At 41.5% G+C, this 17,376-nt stretch overlaps 1 protein-coding gene and 1 long non-coding RNA gene across 2 annotated transcripts; both read left to right on the top strand.

Annotated features, from left to right (window-relative positions):
* The first annotated feature begins 10,798 nt into the window (after positions 1 to 10,798).
* Positions 10,799 to 13,317, top strand: LOC132454599 (beta-1,3-galactosyltransferase 2-like). Its single transcript, XM_060048074.1, has 2 exons — positions 10,799 to 10,918; positions 12,001 to 13,317. Exons 1-2 carry the CDS (start codon positions 10,884 to 10,886, stop codon positions 13,052 to 13,054), a joined length of 1,089 nt encoding a protein of 362 aa, XP_059904057.1. The 5' UTR covers positions 10,799 to 10,883; the 3' UTR covers positions 13,055 to 13,317.
* Positions 13,318 to 14,287, top strand: LOC132454607 (uncharacterized). The gene is made up of 3 exons (XR_009524954.1): positions 13,318 to 13,457; positions 13,760 to 13,815; positions 13,922 to 14,287. It is a non-coding gene; the product is annotated as an uncharacterized LOC132454607 (long non-coding RNA).
* Positions 14,288 to 17,376: the final 3,089 nt, after the last annotated feature.

The following is a 17,376-nucleotide window of genomic DNA, read 5'->3' as shown; positions in this document are numbered from 1 at the left end:
CTAGTTTGGCTCATCCTGAGACACTCATGCAGCTTCTCATAGGTCATGGAGCAACGTGCCCTTGTTCTGATGGCATTCATATGAGAAAAGCTAGACTCACACGTATCGGTTGAGCCAAACATTGTCAGAATAAGTGATGCCAGTTCCTGATTGTGGGGTACTGATACTGGCTAGTATCACCGGCTACACACAGAAACCTGATTTGCATGCAACTATGTTTCTCCTTTATTTTATTTATTTTTTGCATGCAACCTCTGGTTTCACATTCCGTTCCGTGTGTTGTCTTGCAATCTTGCTCAACTGCAGGGTCTTCTAAAAATGTAAATCTTATTGTTTCATGTGATGAAATCTGGTTTCACATTCTGTTTCCGTGTTGTCTGTAGTTTGGTTTGGGCCTGTTTTCCTTGACCTTCCTGGGGAGCGCAGATAAGCAAAAGGTGATAAGGAACAGCCTCAACCACCTTCTTAACCTCTTAAGGAACTTCAATCTGTAGATTAACATCTGGTTAACAAAGGCTTTTGGTTTATTGGGGGCCCACTGCCCTCAAGGATCCGATCTAAGTGTATAAAAACTCCTGACATTAGCCACTCAGCGGACTTCTCCTTGAGGACCTTTAGAGAATGAAGTAAGATGCAGGACGAACTCCCATCTGAGGCCTCAGATTATTGTAGTGTATGCCTGTTATGTTATGTTATTATATCTTTGTTCGTACTTTTATTACAAATATATATGACCACCAATTGTCTACAAGTATTGTGTGCTTTTTGGATCTAAACATCTCATCCGTCTTAGACGTAAACTCTGATAGAGAAATTGCCACGACACAGTCACAACCAAACAATAATCATGGGAGCATGTCAGACCGCATGGGGGTCTACGTCATGAGACGTTCCTATCATTTAAAGGGACAGCGATCCCTGAACAACCACATACATGAAGTGAGCATAGGACAGTCAATTATATTCATACAACAGTGTGTAGAACAACACTTAACAACATAGGTGATTTATAGTTGAGAATTATGTATGTGTGTACATTCACTACACCAGTGTGTTAAACAAAGTCTCATATTATGCAGAAAGGGACAAAAACCAAGCTAACCGCCGGTCATTTACAAAATGTCTCTGGGTCAGGGGCGGCCTGGGCTGAGTCCGCCTCACTCACTGCTGTGAGGTTTCCCCTGCAGAGAAAGACAAAGACAAAGATTGAACCCTTAGATCAAGAGATGATATGGTCACAGGGATGTTGAACGCAATTAAAAAAAGTACAAAATAACAGGGAAAGAAATCCACCAAAAAAATCGTATCCATGCTTCCTTCCCTTGCAACTGTTGAAAAAAAGAGAAAAGGAAGCATTTTCCATTTTTCCAAAGACAAAAAAACAGAAGCATGAGAAAAGGAGGAGGGAAAGGAAGGAGAACGGGAAAGAGAGTTGTGATGCGAAGTGCAAATGAGTGACTTACAGTCGAGCAAGACTGTGCCGTCGTTTTATGCCTCAGCAAAGACCTTACAACTAAAAAGCTGCAAAATACAAAGGAGAGGGCAGTCTCCAACTGCCTCTGCCGCACAGAAGCTAACAAGCAGTGCTGATACCAGAGGCCAGTGGGAACTGGCTCTGGCTGTGTGAGTCATTCCCACTGCTTCTGACATTTAGCAGCCATTACAGCTTGGCAGGAGCAAGGGGAGAAGGCGAGAAAAAGCCAGAGTATGTGTAAGTGACAGACAGGACAGAGCTTACAGGAAGGGGGGGGAGAGAGAGGAAGAGCAGAGATCATGAAAAACATAAAAGGGGGTTCTTGGCCCCGTTCAACCCCTCAAATGTTACTCATCCATCAAACTTCTATTTCCATGGCGACACACACCCAAGAAGCCTGGAAGAGTGCAAAGGGATCTCTCACACACACACACACACACACACACACACACACACACACACACACACACACACACACACACACACACACACACACACACACATACACACACACCCAAAATGTATGTTTGGTAACTGAGCTGAAATAAAACAACTCTCAATAGGCATGCATAAAATTATATTACGTGTACGTAGAACTTCAATTTGAATTCATCTTTCAAGCATTTAAAGAACGTCAACAAGAGAACTATGTACAGTCAACGGCAGTTTGACGTATACATTCATCATATATTATTATTATTTAAAATATATATTATATATATATAAATATACAATAATTTAGTTAGCCTCTAATATTTAGACCATGTAGCTTTTATTCAATTATTGTTATAACAAGATCTGTAGCCTAATTGACCGTTGAAAATCCACTTCCACCAATTTGTAAGTGTGGTTCAGGTATACCAGAACATATTAAAATATTCACAATATAAAAACGATGTAAAAAATAAGGTTATGGGCCGAATTCGGTTAAAATTCAGCCTCTGCTGGCCCACAACTAGATCGTCTAATTTCTTCGTTACACGCTTTAATTTAAAGGTCCCATGACATGAAAATCTCACTTTATGAGGTTTTCTAACATAAATATGAGTTCCATTATGGTCCCCCAATGGCTAAAACTTGCGTTTGGTGTAAAACGAGCACTAGCTGTTCTGCTCGCCTTTGAAAAAACGGAGGCTCAAGTGCGCTGATTTGGAATGTCTGTATTCATGACGTCATCAGGAATCTCAGCTCCTCCCCTTACTCTGCCTTGCCCGCCCAGAGACGTTGGCCCGCCAATGAGACTCGACCGTGCGAGCGCCGTGTGTGTGTGTGTGTGTGTGTGAATACACACACTGTAACGCAAGTGTTTCTTGTCGGTTCTTTGACGTGTCTTGTATTTCCACAACGAGACTGTTGTGGGGGTTATCTGAGCCATGGTTGAGAAGGAATTGGGGGAAAGGAACTTTGGCTTTGACTGGCTGAAGTACATCTGCGTCATGCCGCCGGTTGCCGCGAGGCACCATCGCCCGGCAGCGGGCAGCCGGCAGCAGGCAGCGCGCGGTTCAGTCGACTTCAGGTTGATGTGAAAGTGGAAGAACCAGAGACGTTGCAGAACCCGACCAAGTCGTTTGTGATTCATTATATCGTCTGGAGGCGCACACAGCTTTTGGCCGTGATAAAATGTATTAATGATATAGATTTCTATGCATTATATGGTATTATTTAGATATAGAGCTCCAGGACTGTAACGCAAGTGTTGTACACTTCCTTGTTATTTGGATAACCGTTCTGTCGGACTCTCGTCTCTGGTATTTCTACAACGAGACTCGTATTGGGGGTTATCTCAGCCAAGGTTGAGAATGAATTGGGGGGAAGGAACTTTGGCTTTGACTCCCTCAAGAACATGAACCACGACATGGAGGAGAAAGGGATTGTTGGCGGCGAATGTCTCCAGCTTGAGACCCGCTGAGGGACCACCGCCGGAGGCGGAGGTGCCTAAGCGCTGCCCGGCAACGATCCCTTTCTCCTCCTTGTCGCGGTTCAGTCTACTTCACATTGATGAGGACGTTGAAGAACCAGGAACGTCGGAGAACCCAACGCGGTCGTTTGAGATTCATAATATCGGCTCACACAGCTTTTGGCCGTTATAATATATATTATATGATATAGATATCTATGTAGGCTATATGATAATAATATGATAATATTTAGATATAGAGCTCCAGGACTCCCGTAGTGTTCTAGAATATTTACAGAACACGGCTAAAGGCTGTGTGCGCCTCGCCATTGCGATACATCCACTGTAAACAGAGCGCATGGTACCGTGCCTGCAAGCTGCTCAGGGCCACACCCCCACCCTCCTCCTTGACCCGCCTCGCTCCTCCTCATTTGCATTATAGCTACAGACACCAAAACAGCGCATTTGGGGGAAGCTCAATGTGCGACTGGCTCGGAGTGGCTGTAACTCAACACCACGGCTGAATTTCGGGAACGTCTTTGAATACTGTGTTAGTTGCCCACTAATACCTATATTAAAGAATACATAAAATAGCATGTCATGGGACCTTTAATTATACTTATATTATTATTACCATGGAGCCTTTATTTTCTTGCCGTTATCATTACATTCTTTCTCGTTATATCGATGTGAATTCTCGAAACACAGTGGAAAAGAGAGAGAGGGAGCCATAGAGATTGACACTGATGCACTATATAGGCCTCTCCTATATAATGAATATATATCTATGTATATTTTGAGAAACACTCCAATCCAAAATGCATGGGTTTACATTTCGTTATTTTTATTTATTTATTTATTTTCAATTTTTGAGGAGGTCTGCTTAATATTGACATATATATAACTAGAGGGTGATCTGCGCTCACCCCTTCTAAAGTCTCTCTCTCTCTCTCTCTCTCTCTCTCTCTCTCTCTCTCTCTCTCTCTCTGTCGTTTCGTGGAGCACGTTAATTGTCGGAGAAACGCGCGTTCTGTGGAGTACGTGGTTTTTTTGAGGAGGTCTGCTTAAAAAAACGGAAACATTGACTTATATATAACTAGAGGGTGCACTGTACTATCTGCGCACACCCCTTCTGAAGCCTCTCTCTCTCTCTCGTTTCGTTTTGTGGGGCAGTTAATTGTCTGAGAAACGCGCGTTCTGTGCGTCGTTTCAGTTTTTGAGGAGGTCTGCTTAAAAAATCAGAAATATTGACATATATATAACTAGAGGGTGTTCTGTACTTTCTGCGCACACTCTCTCGTCTGAAAAACTCCCATTCAAAATGCATGATGAAAATTCTTGGCTAAAACCGAATACCGAATGTGGCTTTTGCTGTTTTTCATTCATTTTGCTTTTATTTTTCACCATTGCATAAATCAAACCATTAAATGCCCTTTATAAACTTTTTTGTCTTAAAAAAAATCAATTACAAATTTGATACAAAATATTTATTTAATACTGAAGTTTTCTAACATTCCAGCAGACCTTATAGCAAGAATGTAAGAACAATGTACCATTAAATGAATGAGTAAAACATATTTTATTTGTATTTCTTTTATCAAAAATTTAATTGTTCAGTGTATTTTGTTCAGCCTTTTAACTCCATTTTCGGGGGCCGAATATTCGGTGCATCCCTAGTTTACATTTCGTTCTGTGTAGCACGGAAATATCGGATAATCGTACTCTGGGACACGATTCAATAGATTAACGTTCGGGTGCATGAGCACGAAATCGTGTGATACCGGGTTGGTCCTAGAATAATTCATTTGTATTCCGTTTTAGGCCATCTCACTAATGGTCACTTAAATGTTTTTAAGCTCACCATGTCCAGTATTCAGAATTCAAAACATTTATTCACAAATAGGCTATGTTCTATTTTTTTGGCAAGCAGAGCCTGCCAATCCTGTGCGAGTTTGTAAATTAGCCATGTGCGCCAAACAGAAGATAGTCGCAATGTAAATAACTGATTGTTGTGCATTGTTGTGCATTGGTAGCCTACTGCATGGTTTGTTGTGGTTGGTTGTGGTCTTAGTGAAACAGTCTAACCTTGGAGTTGGAGAAGTTGGAGTGATTGTGTGATTGTGTGATTGTGCGAGGGAGAGAGCGCACCTGCCGTGGTGATGTTTGGCTTGTTGTGGGCTTTGTGTATGTGTTCAATGATGTATCTGTCTGATCGTTTTAGCTATAGATGGATGGTTAAATAATTTCACAAGATCGGTCATACTGCTGCAGGCTCTCATTTGCAAGTGCACTGATTGTGTGCCTGTTTCCGATAAGCTATATACCTGGCATTTATTCAGTTCATTGTTCTTCTGAGTGCGCCAGAATGGTGCCAATTATTGTCGTGTTTGAATTGTAATGCAAAACTTTGCCTCTCACTGTTATAAAATAACGAGCATCCCAAAAACTTTAGCCAATGCAGGCTCCTAGGTCACTAGCAGCCCCTGGAAGCTAGTCTGGTATCGCCCGACCTATTGCAAACTGTTATTAGTCTGGAACCTCTGTGTTAATTTTAGATCTCCAAAGGTCGACCACCAACGAGGAAAACCCAAAAGGCCTCTGGACACCTTTTTATACCGACAACATGGTGTCGGTTTAAAAGAGCTGTGATTGTGTGCCATCAACTTAGTGATTATGAGTTGCCATAAGCATAGCTCTCCATTCTTTTAATACTGCCTCGATAGCGAAATGAACAGCCCGGCAGCCATCTTTGCTGTCGTTGAAAATGCCTACGGCGCTCCTCTGCACTCTGTCATCGTATTTACACCGCCTCCCATTAGATCCACTATTGTGATTGGTCGGTCTAGCAGAGATGGGCAACTTTCATGATAAAGAGGGCCACATTTTTCATCATAACCATCGGAGGGCCAAATTACTGCACACTTCAACTAAACGTGAGCTGAGAGAAGCTACACAATTTTTAGATATGATTTCCTGTATTCTGGTGCATTTTGGGGATGGCCACTACCTAAAAAATCTTCCAGAATCATAACCTATGTACGGTATGTTAATTGAACCAACATACATTCATTTCATGTTTTCCATGCTCAAACAGCCACATGAATGGTCAGTATTTTTATCAGTGCAAAGGGCTCACATACATCATCATTCAATGAAGTCAAAAAACTGAAAAACAGTGGCCCAACATTAAGTGCAACAACTCAATGAACTCAAACCCAACAAGCAGTTGTAGTAGTTGTAGTGGCGACTTAAGTGGATATCTTTAATGACTGATATCGCTTCTAAGCAAACTAGACGCATGGGTTTGCCTTCGAATTCTATGAATTCTTCTCATCTTTCTTGACCGAGTTTTCTGTAACTCGATAAATTATTATTCTTTATTATTATTTATTTTTTTATTATGTGCGGGCCTGACTGAGTGAGGACGCGGGCCGCACGCATGCTGCCCGCGGGCTGCCAGTTGCCCATCCCTAGCTTGTACCGGGCAGAAGTATTTCCGTACGGAAGGGGAGCCGCCGGCAAGACAATAGCCCAAGCCCCCAGGAACAGTGCATACTTCCGCAATCCACCAGTGCTCAGGTATTGGTACTGGTATTGCAGCTGTTTAAGCAGGCTGTGGACGGGTCCCTTGATTCAAGGGGCCCAGAAGTAGATATCTTTGTTCACTCAATACAAGTGGGGAACAGGAATGTGTCTCCGCAAAAAATGACTGGATATCAATCGAAGGCTCATAATTATCTTTATGCCATGTAGTAATTTTTTTTTAGTTTTCTCTTTTCAAAATGCCACCTCAAGCGTTTTTTAGCCGTTTTATGTTATTATTTTTTGCTGGAGAAGGAGGGGTGGGCAGCTGAAAGGAGTCGTAGACTAGTGAAACAAATGTTGTTCGGCCCGGCATTCGAGAGGGCCTAGCGCACGGCTCCGTTAACTTCTCGTGACCGAGGTTTTTCCTTTTACTCAACATGAATGACGTTTATGGTTTTTAGGCGCTGTGGTGACTTTTTATCATCCAAAGGGTTTTAGTAATGAAGGAATTTTTAGACTGGTTCAGCTGCTGCTTTATGACTCTCACGTTCCTCTGCTTGCGATCATTGCGATTCAGCATTTATTGATCCATTTATTCAAAAGATCCAAAGACAAAGAACGGGTGCATTACGGTATCATTTTTATAATATTGTTAATAGCCTTATAAAGCCTCATTTCAACACTATGCCGTGGCTAGGCTCCCATGATGCGGAAGCATATCTCTCCTTGATGTTGCCCTGCGCCATTGAGCAGTTTACATAGGAATGAATGGGCGCCATTTTGGAATCCGGTGTCCATTCTATAATATGTCCATGCAGTAGCCCCAGGCCTCAGGTCTCTTTTCAGTTGTTAGGGTAACAACAGATAAGAATGTCGGAATTCCCCTAGAATGTCGGAATTTAATGTCTGCCCTTGCTGTAACATCTCGCTCCAGTTAACTGGTTTAACAACAAATGATCATCAGCAGATCTTCGAAACCCATAGCAAACCTGAGGACGTAGCTTAAATCAAGTTAGATAATGAACTAATGATGAACCAAATTTTTTTTTGAAAAACAACAACCGGTGAACCAAACTCCAATCAATATCACTCAGGTATTACCTGCTTTTCAGGTTAAACACGTGAGTGCAAGTTTGGTGCAGTTGAGACAGTTGTCATGGAGATGAAGGGTAATTTCTCGGGAAACGAGGTGGAAAGGTCAGTATAGTATGGGTCGGCTTAGCTCAGGAGGTAGAGCAGTTGTCTTGTAACTGAGCAAGACACTTAAACCTAACTGCTCCTGACGAGCTGGCCGTCGCCTTGCATGGTTGACTCTGCCGTCGGTGTGTCAATGTGTGTATTAACTGATGCAAGTCGCTTTGGATAAAAGCGTCTTCTAAAGGCCCTAATTGTATAGCTTACGGGTTACCTAACACTTGACTTGCAATAAAATTGTGTTATAATATATATATTATATTATGTGTTATAATTAGTGATGTCAGTTTAACGTGTTATTAACGGCGTTAACGCAAAACCAATTTTAAGGGGGTTAATTTTTTTAAGTGACATTCCGTGTATTGTATGCGTTTTATTAAAACACATCCAATACCACGGAATGCCCAGCTGGCAAAAATTCGCAACCAAAAACAGTGGTTACCACCGATATATTACTCATAGACTACTGTTAGATTTAAACAGCAAAGATAGAGACACGTTAGAAGTCAACAACAACATAATTCATTGCAGCAATTAAAAATTCCAAAATTACATGCGCAGCCAAAATGTTTAGATCAATCGCCACGTCACAAGGCATATAATAAAATCAAATGATTCCATTGCTCTTGTGTGGGAGGTCTTGGTTGCGACGTTGACGGTTTGTTGAGGCTGTTGAGTGATTGAGAGGTTGCGGGCGCACAGCTCAGGCTGTCGGACGGTGCTGCAAGGAACTATTATAAACGCAATATTGTTATCCCAAAGTAATCAGCCCGACAGCCCCGAAACGTTAACGGCCCACCCTGAATTCTCCCGACTGTCCCGATTAACACACCGCCACCGTGTGTGTGTGTGTGTTTGTGTGTAGGCGTTATTTGATAGCCTGGTAATGTGTATAGGCCTACGTATGGTAGGAATATTCATACTGGTTTAAATAATAAATGTTATAGTATTTCCCATCTTTGCTGAGCAAGAGTTTTGTTCCAAAGTTCAGTGATTGAAACAAATAAAAGCCTGGGCTATTGAAGGTTTACGGTAGGCCTACCACCGTCATGCACCTACCCGATGTCAAGTGGACCGGGTTGAAGTCACTGCGAGTCTCTCTCTCTTATATCCCTCTTACCAAATATATTTTATTACTGTCCTTCTCAACACTCTCTGATCTCACAAAAAGGCTAGCAGCACGAAATCACGGGATATTTAGAATAAAAAATGTGCGATTAATCGCGAGTTAACTATGACATTATTGCAATTAATCGCAATTAAATATTTTAATCGCTTGACAGCACTAGTTATAATATATAATTTGAGTCTACTGCAAAAGAGAGACTACTGCAAAAGAGTGTGCTAATATTAACAATTAAACTATCTTTTTTGTTTATATCATTCTTCACGTAGGCCTAAGTGTTACCTAGACAGATTAATAGTTATACATGTTATTATCTATCAGGCATTGAACTCATATTTTATCTTTCCAGACGCATTTATGTGTTTGAGATGCAAACCAATCATAGGAGGCCTAATTTGAAGAGAACATTCAAGACGCTCCTCCTACTCTGTCTGATAAAGACTTCACTCATCTACCTGCTTACTGGAAACAACATCAAATTGCCAGAGATATTATCGAAAGATCTGATGTACAGCAGATATTTAGATGGCTCCAACCAGATTCATAAGCCATCCCTTTATTCGGTGGATCCAAGAACCACCTAGCTTTTCCAAGGAACTACCATTTCATCCTGGATGACACAGACGTGTGTAGGTCCAACACTCCTTTCCTGGTTCTGGTGGTTTCCGTGGCCCCCGGGAACAGCTAGCTCGGGATGCTATTCGGAAAACGTGGGGCACCGAGACCCTTGTTCAGGGGGAGCTGATCCAGACTGTCTTCCTCCTGGGTCTCCCCAGTGGAGGAAACATCACAGAGCAGCAGGAGCACGTCAGCATGGAGAACCTTCAGTACCACGACCTGATCCAGAGCGACTTCACAGACAGCTACAACAATCTGACTATAAAGACCATGGTGACTATGGACTGGCTGGCCACGCGGTGCTCACTGTTGTCTCCATCGTGTCCTCTTGAGGTGGAGACGCTGGTGTCTCCAACATGTCCTCTTGAGGAGGAGACGCATGTCCTCTTGTTCTCCTGAGGAGAAGCCCAAGTGGTGCAAATGAAGAACACTTATTATACGTATGCTAAAAAACTACTACTAAATAGTTGAGATTAAGTACATGCATTTGAAAGCTATAGTACAATTTAAAACTTATTTGGAATAAAGTACTCATCATGTAAGTGTACTACAATACACTTTTAGCTCAATTATTTTAGTACACTAACTTACCACCATAAGTATTTGCAATTTCGTATACTTTTCCATTGCAATACATCATAAAATGAACTAACAATAAAGTGAACTTCATGCAAGTATACTTATATCCACTTCTAATGAAGTGAATATGAAGTACACTTAAAAAGAAGCATTTTCATAGTGTTCGACAAAGAACTTGAAAGTACACTCAATTACTACTTTAAGCATTTGCAATACTTTTTCTAAGTACTTATATTAATGCATAGTCTATTGTATGTAGTACACTACAGTATACATGTAATACACTATAGTATACTACTTTTTCACCTGGGCGTGATTGACACAGTGAAGCGTTAGTACGGCCCTGCGCCCCGCCTCCCTCCTTGACAGGTTAACACGTCACATATAGGTCCACCTCCCGTGGCAGGTAGGGCCAGCAATGGGAAAGCGCGTTGAGTGCAATAGAGACGATTTGTAGACTTACCTGAGAGATGAAGGACTCTCCGGGGGCGATGGAGTTGGCAGGGTAAGTAACGCGAACATATTACTACCGTTTCACTCGCAATAAAAAAAACTGGGATATTGTCACCCATATGCAAAGTCACCCGTTATTTTAATTAACTAGTGTACGCCATTGGCGTTTATGAATTTCATACAAGCATTTCTGCAACAGTTACCTTTCAACTTAGATAATTTTCTATGGAAAACGGATTATAAAAATCAAGTAGGTCGATTATGTAAAAAATAAATATAAAGGCTGTTTTCTTCATTTTACCGGGATGTTATGAGTAGACATATAAACCACCCTGTCTCGTTGAAAGGTCATCATGGGTTTCGTGTGGCTTTGTAAAATGACCCATCCCGCTGGGTATACCTTACCACCTTACCTTACCTCCTTACAACTACAACTGAGTAATGTCCGGCGCTCGCATTTAATTGCGTCAATTAGGACTGAATGACTTGAAAAAGACTTTGAATCCCTATCCTGTCCCGTCTTCGGTCGCATTGTTTTCATACATTCCTCTATGCTGTTGTCCATTTTCCATGCTGTCGATTCGGATATAATCAATATATTGTGTAGGAGCGGTCAGTAAATCAACGCGCATTCATCCTTTCGTAGTGTCACAATGCGATCTTTTATTGCGTAACCGTAACAGCAAAATAAATTAAACTCACTTTAAACAGAAAACTCGCTTAATCTCGTAATGTGGTTGAAAATCGTGTGCCCCTCCGCTCTCTAGCCAAAAACACCTGTGCTCAGGTGACGTCTACATATAGAGTTACCACCCCCTGACATCATCATTGCATCATCATCATCATAATCATTTCACGTCAACATGATCAATAGTATTTCATTATAAGTTACTCACATATAAAATAAATATGATAAATATAACATAGGTAAAACACATATCAGTGTAATGGCTTCAACATATTGTGTGTAATCATGCAGTCTCCTGTAGTGCTTTTATAACAATCAAAAATATTGTTAGCTTAAGTTTTACTATAACAATCAATAAGTGAAACCTAGACAGGGTAATTGTAGGCCTTATACATATCTGTCCATCAGGCACTAACTTGAATACATTGTCTTTCTCCCATATGCAGTGCAGTGATGGAGATTCACACCCATCAAAGGCCACCTATTTTAAGGTCAACATTCAAGGGGCTCCTCTTACTTTCTGTGATACTGATTTCAATCAGCTACCTGTCTGTATACAAAGACCATTTGTCAGATTATCTGCAGAGCAACACGTCTTTGAAACAAAGAAACCCGATTTATAGAGCCCCTCTTCCTCTGGAGCATCCACATCGAGCCTTCCTCCAGCACCACCTAGCTTTTCCGAGGAACTACCATTTCATCCTGGATGACACCGACGTGTGTAGGTCCAACACTCCTTTCCTGGTTCTCGTTGTTCCGGTGGCCCCCGGGAATAGGAAAGCTCGGGATGCTATTCGGAAAACGTGGGGCACCGAGACCCTTGTTCAGGGGGAGCTGATCCAGACTGTCTTCCTCCTGGGTCTCCCCAGTAGAGGAAACATCACAAAGCAGCAGGAGCACGTCAGCATGGAGAACCTTCAGTACCACGACCTGATCCAGAGCGACTTCACAGACAGTTACAACAATCTGACTATAAAGACCATGGTGATTATGGACTGGCTGGCCACGCGGTGCTCAAAGGTGTCCTATGCCATGAAGATTGACTCAGATATGTTCCTTAATGTGGAGAATCTGGTGAGCATGCTAAAGTCACCAGGCATCCCCAAGGAGTTATACCTGACAGGAATGCTGATGTGGGATAGGCCTGTCATTCGCGATCAGTCCTCTAAATGGTATGTTCCTATGGAGATGTACCCTGACCCTCATTATCCAACCTACACCCTTGGCATGGGCTACCTCTTCTCCATTGATCTGACAAGCACGTTTGTGGAGGTCTCCAAAAGCATTGAACCCTTCAATATTGAAGATGCCTACATTGGAATGTGTATGAAAAAGTTAGGACTCAGTCCCACTCAGCCCCCACATCCAGACCAATTTAGAGCTTACCTCGGTAAATACAATCGCTGTACCTTCTCTAAGATCATCACGTACATTCTCGGCTCTTCTGAACAGCTGGTGACTTTCTGGACAGACTTAAAAAAGCCTGGCCCACCATGTTAGCCCTTTTACATATACTGTATATGCCCATTTCATGGATAACATGAAGTTGAATTGCCAAAGAATTGCTAGATAATGTAACCCATTTGTGTTAATATTATTTTGGGAGTATTTATATTGTTATCCTTATTGAATTTCATTATTTTTTCAGTTGTGTTTTTAGCTGCTGACGAATATTGAAGCCCAAACTGAATTCCTCAACGCAGATATTGTGTGTGTCACCGTCTGTCTGAAGCAACCCAAATATATTAAATGTGTCTTAAACAAATAAATAGGCCATACAAGTGTGAGTATTGTTGGGTCATCGAATTAAGAGCATCTACAGTTAAAACACACCTTCAAGTGTGGTGCAGTAGTCCATCTTCGGAATGGGTTACGTTGTCGGAACATTGTAGTTCTAATGGACGTGGCAGGCCCACATCCAGGGACGCTGGAAGTAATTCACAGTTGGGGGGGCTGAGAAACGTTCCGATGACCGGTGGGGTTTGTATCGTGAGCCTATACTGACTTCGGTGAGAGTTTAATTTTTTTTATACTGCTTGTGACATTTATAGTCAAATATATTGTTTGAGTTATGTCAATAAAATGACAATAGTATAATAATAGTCTGATATATTTATGTATTTATTTCCACGGGGCTTTTGCATTTCACATTCAGCCTCTCGCCACCAGGGGGGGCTGCAGCCCCCCCAGCCCCCCCACTTCCAGCGTCCCTGCCCACATCCATATCACCAACCCTCGCATAATGATGTAGCCTAGTGTAAGTGCAGACGGATTCTCTTAGCATTATAGGTTTCTTTTATAAGTCCTTTCCTTGACCTCATGACGTTTTTCATCAAGGTGAGGAAAGGAGATTAGGAAATTATGTAGGACGTAATATTTTTTAGTAAAACTTTATCCTGAGCCAAACTTTGAGTTTGTGTTGTAAGCACACTGCTATGTCAATTATGAATTAATAACTCATCTTTCCATTATTGAACTATGTGTTTGGGCCAGACTCCCCAGTGGGTGGGACTGGAAAACCTTGAAATATATATTTGTAGTGGACTTCAAAGGTTTTCTTGTAATATTATACCTACTACTTTGTATGTCAATAATGGTATCCATTGAGGCCTATGCCATCAGTGGAAGGAGTTTTTTTCTTGTCCTTTGGGGTGCTTCAGTTACAGAATGTCATACACATATTCCCTGAAAAGCCCCTTGAGACTAACCATGATTAAAAGCTTAAAAATACAATCGACTTATTATTAATAATTACTTATTATTATTTACTTGACTTGACTCATTTCCCCAGAATGACTTTATTTACAAGTGAAGAAAGGAAAAAGATTTGTTGCCCAGTGTTTATTAAGTTGTTTAAAGAACAGTACGTATTTGTGGTTAAGGCTATCAAGCAAATGTGTTTGACATTATGAAAAAACGTCTTGTCTTGCTTTAACAAGCGTAAAATGTCAGAAGGTTTTGACTTGATAAGAACTATTATGACTGTGTGGATTTGACCTAGGGTATTTATTGATTCAATATCTTAAAAGATAGATGTCTTGGGACAGATTCTTTTCAATTTAATAGGCAAGATGTAATTTAGTGAAAGTTTCAAATTGAAAATTGGAACATGTAGCTTACACATAATACCAATAATAATTTGAATGAGCCACCCTCCAATACAGGCCAATACAGATAACTTGATGGATATGGCTGACTGGTGTTCCTAACTTATTAACTTTTAAGAGTAACTCCTGCGTCTTTGTAGACTAGTGTTTTACTTAATGATTAGAGCTGTTGAAATTCTCTTCATGCTAAGGAAAGGGGCTTCAACGCTTTCTTTCTCATCATCTTAACCATAATTTACACTGAACCATCCTTTACGAAAGCAAAGGAGATGATGCAATCCGTGAGTGTGGTTAGTCATTACAAGCCATGTAGGCAGCTAGATTTTACAGATCAGCTGCGGTACACATTCTACAAAACTAATTACGTTCTGTGGGTTACGCATAATAAAGTCCAATAAACACTTCCATAATATACTATATTGTTGCAGTTAACACATTATTTTAAGAGAGCTTTAAAGAAATCTGTGAAATTTGACCCGGCTCACGTACGATGCTCTTTTAAATAGATGCAAATGAGGTCAACTGTTTTTTCCAAGCGATGTAGACACCAGGATGTCGACTACAGGGGCAACAGTGTTTGCTAAAGGTTTATTACTAAAGAGGAAACACGAAGGACGTGTAGAGGAAGAAATTCGCAGATGGAGAGAAGAAATTGATAGCTATCTGTGGTAAGGTGTACGGGGAAGTGGGCTGGGAGTCACATAGGGAGTGACCTTACTAACATTGCATTCACGACAATGCACAAGGAAGTAATAAAGGATCAATCAGCTGACACATCCTGCAGTGCGTTGTGAAAAATGGTTCAGAAAAAGATTATGTTCTTGGCCTAATGTCCTAGATGTTAGTTATTGATTAGAGTTGCTTTGAGCAGATGCATGTATGTTTTTGTTGACAAAAAAGTCCAGGACACAAATATTGCTCCTGTTTCTTTCAGGTCCAACGGGGAACATAATGAAGTTGCAAGGGAGACACATTGCGTTGTGCGTTTTAGCACTGCTGCTCTTCTTTGTCGCGTTCTCCTTAAATGACAGGGAAGGGCAGAAATCAGACACACTTTCCGACCCAGAGTGGTACTATGTGCCCTACCCGCGTGCAGTGGTGGGTAGAGTACTGAAAATCTATACTCAAGTAAAAGTAAAATTACCTCCTTCAAAATCTACTTTAGTAAAAGTAAATATTCCAATATCAAAACCTACTTGAGTAAGAGTAAAAAAGTACTTTGTTTTAAAGTTACTCAAATTACAAGTTACTTTACATTTTTGTATTGGAGTGCTTGGATCAGTGAAAAAGACATAACGTGTTAGAATCAGCGTGCGGTGCCCCTTCATTTCGGTGTGGCAGGAACTACTGGCGTATGACCACATCCACAATTTTTTTTTTAACTAAACAAATTGTGAGTAAGAAATAAACTAATAGCCTAATGTTACTGCACGCTTTTGAAGTGCCATCGGCAACACTCGTCATATGATGTCCCTCAGGGGCGATACTAGGGTCAGAGCTTTAGGGGTGCTGAGCACCCAATGAGCCCCACTGCCACCACCCACCCTTTTTTTCCACACAAAAACAAAAATGATGTCTATTGAAAAATAACTTTAGCATTTTAACATTGGTTCAACTAACTCCAAAAAATTTTTGGAGCCCTTTCCAGAACACCAGCTTTATTGTGACAGTTCACACAGACAGCCCCCTGTAACAAACACAAAACCTTCTTCACTCAGCTGGTTTTCCTGACCGTTAGCTTCATGTGCCTCCTTTTGTATCAACAGTCATTCGATTTGATTAGATTACACTTTATTGTCATAGAACTAAGTAACAGGTACTTGGGCAACAAAATGCAAGTCATCTTCTGTAAATTATTTACAAATGGGAATCTCTAATCTGCTTGGTTGCACACCTGTCTGAACTTTTATAAACCAATATAAATCATCAATAATTAATAATAAAACAAGCTTCACATCAAGAGCAAAAAAAAAAAAAAAAAGGAGGTAAACCCAACTCAGCTCGTACACACGTTTGTTTTCACTCTGGTCCAAACGGCGCACCACTGGCATGGCGTCATGTTTCCATGACGACGGACCAGAAAAGACGCGCCTGACGTCATGTTGACATGACTCCCGATTGTTAAAATGAGTCTCAAAGTAACGATAAACTTTAACAACAGAGACACACGTACGCACTACACAGGTATTTGTGGCTCTGCTGTTTTTGCTGAATAAACGGATCGCTCCAGTTCGACCGTAGCGGTGCTAATGGAGCTAACCGGGCTACCGAGCTAACTGGTAAACGGTGCCTGGACTCCAGCACTCACCGATATGGTATCGGAATCGAAACAACTCTAGGTAAAGGAAAGAAGTGTGAGGCACAGCTTTGGAGCAAGTTACTTAGTTGATTCGCAACATTACAACTAAACGGATCTCACTCTGCGCGAGTCGTGCTGGACACTGGTCGGGCTGCGGAGCGGTGCAGGTACAGAGGAGAAGGAGCGTGTGAGAAGAGGAGGGTACTGTAGCGACCTCGCCAGCGACATAACAATGTCCAGTCATACAAGTACCTATAGGAACTTTAATGTCACAAACCTGGTTACTGAAAACCCGTAACCAACGGCAAAAATCCACTCCAACAACAACCGGTTACCCGGGCAACGCCCGACCCCCAACCCGGTCCCTTCAACGCAAGCCCCCACCCACTAAATACAAAGCAACACATAATACACAG

The sequence above is a fragment of the Gadus macrocephalus genome, chromosome 3 (assembly GCF_031168955.1).
Source record: "Gadus macrocephalus chromosome 3, ASM3116895v1".
Classification (NCBI taxonomy): Eukaryota; Metazoa; Chordata; class Actinopteri; order Gadiformes; family Gadidae; genus Gadus; species Gadus macrocephalus.
This window is presented reverse-complemented; position numbering and strand designations above follow the sequence as displayed.